General features: G+C 58.1%; 2 protein-coding genes across 2 annotated transcripts; one reads left to right on the top strand and one right to left on the bottom strand.

Annotated features, from left to right (window-relative positions):
* The first annotated feature begins 237 nt into the window (after window positions 1–237).
* Window positions 238–4,128, top strand: NCCRP1 (NCCRP1, F-box associated domain containing). The gene is made up of 6 exons (XM_055411085.2): window positions 238–669; window positions 1,550–1,612; window positions 1,701–1,752; window positions 2,569–2,664; window positions 3,266–3,404; window positions 3,538–4,128. Exons 1-6 carry the CDS (start codon window positions 378–380, stop codon window positions 3,676–3,678), a joined length of 783 nt encoding a protein of 260 aa, XP_055267060.2. The 5' UTR covers window positions 238–377; the 3' UTR covers window positions 3,679–4,128.
* A 2,149-nt stretch (window positions 4,129–6,277) lies between these two features.
* On the bottom strand, window positions 6,278–6,911 carry SYCN (syncollin). The gene has a single exon (XM_055413200.2). The coding sequence runs from the start codon at window positions 6,734–6,736 to the stop codon at window positions 6,278–6,280; it is 459 nt and encodes a 152-aa protein (XP_055269175.2). The 5' UTR covers window positions 6,737–6,911.
* Window positions 6,912–7,536: the final 625 nt, after the last annotated feature.

The raw sequence follows: 7,536 nt of genomic DNA, 5'->3' as shown, positions 1-7,536 counted from the left end.
AGCTGGGGAAAGGGGGGCTTCATTAATTAAGCTTTCCTCCAGCCACGCGGGATGTTAACGAGGTGGATGAGCCTCATTAGAGAGCCGAGCCCTGGCATTAGCGCCTTGGTCACGCCCCTCTCAGGGCTGATGTCTGGGGAAACTGGAGCAGGAGGCTTGGGAAACACAGCAGGGCTGGGACCCGGACTTCTGCAGGCTGGGAGAAGGAGGGGCTGGGACCTGGGCTCCCGAGCCCGAGGGAGGAGGGCCTGGGGGCCCGGATCCCTCCCCCAGCGCACCCCTCTACTTAAAGGCCAGTCGAGGCGCTCCGCCCTCTCCCGCCCCGGGTTCACCCCGAACCCTGCGGAGGAGCCGGGATAGTCACCCAGACCCGAGCGATGGAGGAGGTGCGGGAAGGGCCGGAGCTCGGCGGCGGAATGCAGGCACCCGCGAGCCCGCAGGAGCCGGCGTCGCCGCCGCCGCCCCCGTCGCCGCCTTCGCCCGCGGCCCCCGAGCCCCCGGGGCCCCCTGCGCCCGAGTCGCCAACCGAGGCCCACGCGCGGCAGCTGCTGCTGCAAGAGTGGGCGCCGCCGGGAGGGAGCCTGGAGCTGCCCCCGCGCCTCACCTGGAAGCTGCTCTTCCTGCGGCGGCCGCTCTACCGCAACCTGCTGCGCTCGCCCAACCCCGAAGGTGCGGGGCCCGCGCGAGGCTGGAGCCGCCGGGAGGCCGCCACGCCTCCGTCTCCCTCCCCTGGGCTCGCTCACCTAGACCGTCGGTTTCGTCTTCTCTTTGTCTGTTTCCTTGTCTCTCTGTTTCTCCGTCTCTGTCTCTCGATGTCTCCCTCTGTGGTTTTATTCCTCTGCATCCTTCTCTGGGGCTTCCCGGGTGGCACAGCGGTAAAGAATCCACCTGCACTGTAGGAGATGCAGGAGACGCAGGTTCGATCCCTGGGTCGGGAAGATCCCCTGGAGGAGGGCATGGCAAACCCACTCCAGTATTCTTGCCTGGAGAATCCCACGGACAGAGGGGCCGAGTGGGCTCCAATCCCTAGCGTCGCAAAGAATCTGACACGCCGGAGCGCCCGAGCAGCCATGCATTCTAGCACTTCCTTCTCGGTCCCCTTTCTCTCAGCGTGTCTCTCTGTCTCTCTGCACATTGTGTCTCTCTCACAGGGTCTGCCTCACCCTGCATCTCGCCCTCCCTGCTCCCATGCGACTCTGCGACCCCACGGGCTGCAGCACGCCAGGCTTCCCTGTCCTCCACTCTCTCCCGGAGCTGTCTCCCTCCTCCCATCTTCTCTCCCTTTTTCTAGGTTCCTCTCTCTCCCCCTCTGCTCCTCCCCTCTCGCCACAACGCCGTCCCCCTCCGAGCACGGGCCCTCTGACCCCAGCACGTTCTCAGGGCTCTCCCGGGGCCCTGACTCACTCCCCGCTGCCTGGCTGGGCTGGTCTGGCAGGCGGGGCACTGATTCCCGTCCTTCCAGCCGAGTCCAGCGGGCAGGGAGTGGGGAGCCTGCAGGAAGGAGGGCGGCTTCAGCCCGCCTGAGGCTCCGCTTCCCTGCGCGTTTCAGGCATCAACATTTATGAGCCAGCGCCCCCTACCGGTCCCACCCAGCAACCCCTGGAGGCTCTGGGTAAGCGCCCGGAGGCTAGCCCCATGCTGTGGAGGGGGTGGCCCTGGAGAAGGGGCCCGTTCTAATCCTTTGCTCCTCCACCCGCCAGGCAATTTCCGCGGCTGGCGCATCAGGACTGAGAAACTCCAGCAGAACCTCAGGTGAGTGGCCGGGACACACGTGGCCTGCCTTTGATTCCCTCCTCCGGCCTCCCTCGCTGTGGGACCTGGAAAAGCTCTCTGGGCCCTGTCTCCTGCTCTGTAAACAGGATAAGTCATAAGAGCATGCCCATAAAGCACAAGGCATAGGTCTGGCTAGTTTGCACATAGTAGGTGTTCCATGCCGTGCTTAGTCGCTCAGTTCGCGTCCAACTCTTTGCGACCCCATAGACGGTAGCCAACCAGGCTCCTCTGTTCATGGAATTCTCCAGGCAGGAATACTTGAGTGGGTTGCCATTCCCTTCTCCAGGGGATCTTCCCGAACCAGGGATCCAACCCGGGTCTCCGGCATTGCCGGCGGATTCTTTACCGCCTGAGCCACCAGGCAAGCCTAGCAGTTAATACTGTTCCTATACTCAGCCTATCTCTGTGCGAACGGGAGTCACCTAGGCCACATCTGTCTGCCTTTAAACTGGGCCCCCTTTCTGCATAGTGGGTGGGATGCCACAACTCAGGGGCTCCGAGTCACAGGCACTTGGGTTCAGCTCCGCCACTTCTTTGCTGCTCGATCTTGATAAGTCACTTTCCTGTGTGCACCGTGGTTTCCCCATTTGCAACACAGGGTTCAGGATGCATCGCCCTCAAAGAAGCTCATAGGAACCCAGACTGTGAGGTGCTGAGTGGTGCTCAGCCCCCATAGGCCAGCGTCGTTGACGTCTTTAGCAGGGTGCAATGATCAGGGTGTCCCTCTTCTGGGGGCCCGGCTGACCTGGGAGAATGCCAGCAGATGGCAGCCCTCCCCCGTGCCCTCTCTCACAGCTGGACGGTGAAGCAGCAGTGCGTGGACCTTCTGGCCGAGGGCTTGTGGGAGGAGCTACTGGATGATGAGCAGCCACGTATCACGGTCATGGACTGGTACGTGCCTCCGTCCCGCCCACTTGCCCAGCCAGGTGGCACACGTGGGCTCCCCAAAGCGCATGCCTCACCCCGTGCTCCCTGAGACCCTCCTGCCACTGGGGGACCCAGCCCTTTCCATCTCTCTGGCCCCTTTGCTCTGAATCTTTCTGTTCTTGAAATATTCCAGCCCAGAGCCTCTTCTTTCTTCCTTGGATGTTGGTCACCCTCTTTTCTTGAGATGGATTCCCCCCTCTATTTGGCTGTGTCTCACAGCTTGAGAGATCTCAGTTCCTCAACCAGGGGTTGAACTCAGGCCACGGGGAGCCTTCCCTGACCACTCCCAAGCTGGGTCAGATGCATTATGCTCCAGTACCCCGAATGTCCCCTATCCCAGCTCTGACCATGCCTGGTTGTCGCTTCCTAATGACGTGTCCATCTCCTCCACTGGACCATTATTAATGCCATGAGAGCAGGGAGTGGGGTTGTCTTGGTCACTGCCATGTCACAAGCAGCACCCAGCCCCGGTGAACACAGGGTTCCAGTGGGGGTGTGTGTGGAACGGCAACTGTACCAGGAGCGGGGGCTGTGGTGGCAGCTGAAGGCCTGCCCCCCACCCCAGGTTCGAGGACAGCCGACTGGACGCGTGTGTGTATGAGCTGCACGTCTGGCTGCTGGCGGCTGACCGCAGCACAGTCATCGCCCAGCACCACGTGGCCCCCCGCACCTCCGGGAGAGGCCCTCCCGGCCACTGGATCCAGGTGAGACGCCCTACCCCGGCCACCACCCCCACACGTGCTTTCGTGTCCCAAGACCTCACAGAGGAAGGAGGGAGGAGCGCAGGGTTTATGGGGCCCTAATAAGAACTTCTCCCTGACCCCGGTGCTGCCCCAGGTGTCCCACGTGTTCCGCCAGTACGGCCCCGGCGTCCGCTTCGTCCACTTCCTGCACAAGACCAAGAACCGGCTGGAGCGCGGCGGGCTGCGGCGGACTAGGGTGACCGACTCTTCTGTGTCTGTGCAATTCAGGGAGTGATTGGCTGCCCCTGGGCCCCTCCTGACCTCTTATATGATGATACAAGATACCAACCCCTCAGCGACCTCTTATTCCCTTTCACTTCTGATATCGTAGCCTCTCTCTGATCCCCTAGCAGCTCCCTAAGCCTTAGAAGTCCCTAACCCTTAGTACTTCCTGACCCTTAAGCTCCACCATGTTCCCTGAGCACCCCACTTCTCCCTATATACCCACCTGTCCCCTTGGCTGCTCCTGGATCACGTACTACCTCCTATGCCCCGTGATCCTGCCTGGGCCTTGGCTTCTCATCTGACATCGTCACACATCTTTGAATGTCTGTCTTGCTGGCATTTTCGCTGCACTCTCTGCATGAGGGCAGTGGCCACTTCTTCCTGAGTCAGTGCTTGACAAGATAACAAGGGCTCAATAAACCTTTGTTGACTGGATGAATAAATTCATATGCCCAAGGAATGCTGTTTCCCTGGTGTTTGCTCCTTAGAACTTCACCAAGTTCATTTCCCACTGGCACGTCCTCTAATCCTCGATCTCCAGCACCTCCCTTGACCTCTGATCACTTATGTTCCAAGTGTATGGCCTCGCAGCATCTCTACTTACCTGCCTCTTCTCCCATGCTCTTAACTCTCAGAATGTCCCCAGATTTCCTCCCTCCCTCCAATCCCATGTTGTCATCCCCCAGAGCAGTCCCTCTACTTCTCCTCCTCCCAAGACCCCTCATTGCTCTTCTCTTACTCCTCCAGAGCCCCCAAACCCAGGGACTCATCAAGGGTCCTTATCCTTAGGAGTAGTAAATTGCAAATTTGAATTTTCAGAAATATGCCAATTAGAATGAAAGTGTTCTCCTTGTGTTGGAGCCTGGGACATTAAAAGTATTTTACAACCCAGGAGCCCTGGGCTGTGGGCAGATCACAAAACAGACCCTGGACCTACATGGGGCAGAGTCCGTGAAGGCCTCTTACCATTGTATGTATGAATCCTGAGAGAGCCCTGAGGTCCCTGGCAGGCCTGAACATCTGGTGTGGGGAGGGGGGATTCAGAAAATGGCTATTCACCAAAAAGTGTGGAAAGTATTTCAGTGTTTAACAATCAGCCAGCAGTGTGACTTCTGTGGCTAAGACTCTGGGCTCCCAATGCAGGAGGCCCTGGTTCCATCCTTGTTCAGGGAACTAGATCCCATATGCCACAATTAGGACCCAGTGTGCGTGATCAGACATGTCTGACTCCGCAACCCTGTGAACTATAGCCCTCCAGGTTCCTCTGTCCATGGAATTTTCCAGGCAAGAATACTGGGGTGAGTTACCATTTCCTACTCCAGGGGATCTTCCCAACCCAGGGACTGAACCAGTCTCCTGCATCTCTTGCACTGGCAGGCAGATTCTTCACTACTGCACCACTTGGACAAGACCATGATCTGGTGCAGACAAACAAATCAATATTTTAAAAAATCAGCCAGCAGTACCATTACTTGTCACGCCGATGCCCTATGGGTATCTGCACGTGTGTGCACACCTAAATCCATGCATGTGCCCCCATTGGATCTATGCATGTGTCCCCATCCAGCAGGTACTGTTCCAGGTATGGGCTGAGCCAGCCCTGACCACCCTGCTCCCTCCTCCATTCCCAACCCCACATCTGCGTGGACTTGGGGCCCAGACACAAGCAGATGGCAGACAGGGATGGCTTCATAAGAGCTGTATTACAGGGAAGGCAAGATGAGGGCAGGCAGAAAGCTCTGTTCTTCTGGGTCTCACAGACTTCAGCAGACCCCATGGACAAGACCAGGTGAGGGGCTCAGCACTTTGTGAGGGCTGGAGATGATTAATCTCGTAAGGTATCATTTGCAACTGCAACAGAATCAAAAATTGTTGCCAGGGGGTGCCAGGGCCTCAGAGATTTATGGTAGGAGGAATTCTAGAAGCCTGAGATGGGGTTGGGGGCTGGGGCTGGGCTCCAAGTTCAGGGGCTAGGCATCCTAGCCTGGGAGTTTGGGGCTGGGGGTTCTTGGAGTTCTTGGGGGTAGAGGGGCAGGTGGGTGGTATTAGAGGGTGCCCTGGCTAGATCTAGGGCTGCAGGGTCTATGAGTTTGGATATGTGAGTCCAGGGTGGGCTCAGGGGCCTTCAAAGTTGGGCCTGGAGGCCTCAGAACCTTAATGGGGGCACTGGAACGAGTTTCTAGGGCCAAGGCCGATGTAGAGGATCTAGAAGAATGGAGCATGAGGGTTAGATAGGGTATTCCTGGAATTAGGTCTGGGGTCTTGAGGTCTGGGTCAGTCAGGTTTAGAACCTGGGAGCCCCAGAGCTGAGTCTGAGAGCCCTGGGATCTGATGATCTAGGGGGGTGGGGAAGGACTAGCTTTGGTTCTGGGGGCTTCAAAGTGATGGCTTCCCATCACCAGGCTAGGCTGGAGGACACCAGAGATCATCTGCCCTCCCCGGAGGGTGCAGCCATTTGGTGGGTAGGCAAGTGGGCGATTCAGGGAGGTGAGAGGAGGAGCTCCCAGAATGAAGACTGGATTACCGAGTCTGGGAATCTCAGAGCTGGGTCTGGGAGACCCAAGGGGCATGGGCGTGGGGGAGGAGAAGGAGGACCTCGGAAACTGGTTCTAAGGACGCTCAGTTTGGGTCAGAGGCTCAGGGGTCTGGGTGGTGGGGCCGGCGGGTGGGCACCTGCAGTAGACCGAGGAGATGGCATTGGACCAGTCTCCAAAGAGGCCGCGGCGGTACTCCTCCAGGCGCGGGTAGCTACCGGCCGAGAACTTGCGCGACTTGCCCTCCTTGCCGCGACCGGACCACACGGTGAGCTCGCAGCGCTGGCCCACCACGATCGAGGAGATGACGTTCGTCCAGTCCGAGGGCAGGTAGGGCAGATCGGCGCCCGACTCCAAGGAGAGCACGGCGCCGGCGCAGCAGTTCTCGTAGTAGGGGTCGCTCTTGTCGTAGAGCTTGGCGCACGTGCGCGTCCCGTCGGCGCTCTTCAGGTCGGCGGACGCCGGGCAGGCGCCTCGGACGCCGGGGACGGCCACCAGGGCCAGGGTCAGCAGCAGTGGGCACAGCGGGGACATGGTGACGCTGCGAGGCCGAGCCCCCGTTCCCTTTTATGCGCCCGATCCGTGGGAAGCGAAAAGCTGCGAGATAAGGACTTGGGGAGGGAAGGCGAGGGCGTCTGGGAGCAGGGAGACTTCCCAACCTACATCAAAACCCACAACCGCTGCATACGGGACGGACTTTATTTGCATAAAACTCAGCCGCTTAAGACGGAATGTAGCAAATAACAGGACCTGTGGCTTGGAATACAGAGGGTAGCATAGGATTAATACTTATAGGGGAAGGAGCTCTTAAAAATTGGCAGCGAATGGACAACCCCCTCCCACTTCCAAATGGGGAGAGGCCCAAAGAAGGGGAGGGGAGCGTGTACCCTTCCCCCCAGGCAGCCTCTTGGGAAAGGAGAAGCTGGAGATAAGGAGAGGAAGACCTTGGAAGGGAAAGGAGAGAGGGGAGGGAGGAGATGAGAAGGGAGTCGCCCCCACCTCCCCAGAAGCAGATCTTCCAGAGCAAGGTTGAGAAATTAGCTAGACATATTTGCAGGATGAAAATCATTGCAAGGTAATATACAAAAGGCTTGGGGGGAAATTTGCGACACTTGGGACAGCACAGAATTAGTAGCTTTATATATAAAGATGGAAAGAAAACAGGGAAGAACTGTATAAAAAAGATCTTAATGAACCAGATTACTACAATGGTGTGGTTAGTCACCCAGAGCCAGACATTCTGGAGTGAGAAGTGAAGTGGGCCTTAAGAAGCACTGCTGTTAATAAAGCTAATGGATGTGATGAAATTCCAGCAGAACTATCCAAATCCCTAA

This window comes from Moschus berezovskii, chromosome 22 (genome assembly GCF_049115385.1).
Source record: "Moschus berezovskii isolate FMDL1 chromosome 22, NW_MosBer_1.0, whole genome shotgun sequence".
In the NCBI taxonomy this organism is placed as follows: domain Eukaryota; kingdom Metazoa; phylum Chordata; class Mammalia; order Artiodactyla; family Moschidae; genus Moschus; species Moschus berezovskii.
This window is presented reverse-complemented; position numbering and strand designations above follow the sequence as displayed.

Excerpts from the sequence above, each read along its gene's own strand:
- SYCN (XM_055413200.2), bottom strand. The coding sequence starts at position 6,736 with ATGTCCCCGCTGTGCCCACTGCTGCTGACCCTGGCCCTGGTGGCCGTC.
- NCCRP1 (XM_055411085.2), top strand. The coding sequence starts at position 378 with ATGGAGGAGGTGCGGGAAGGGCCGGAGCTCGGCGGCGGAATGCAGGCA. Across the intron at positions 670-1,549 it reads GCGCTCGCCCAACCCCGAAG|GCATCAACATTTATGAGCCA; the intron begins GTGCGGGGCCCG and ends TGCGCGTTTCAG. Across the intron at positions 2,665-3,265 it reads CGTATCACGGTCATGGACTG|GTTCGAGGACAGCCGACTGG; the intron begins GTACGTGCCTCC and ends CCCCCACCCCAG.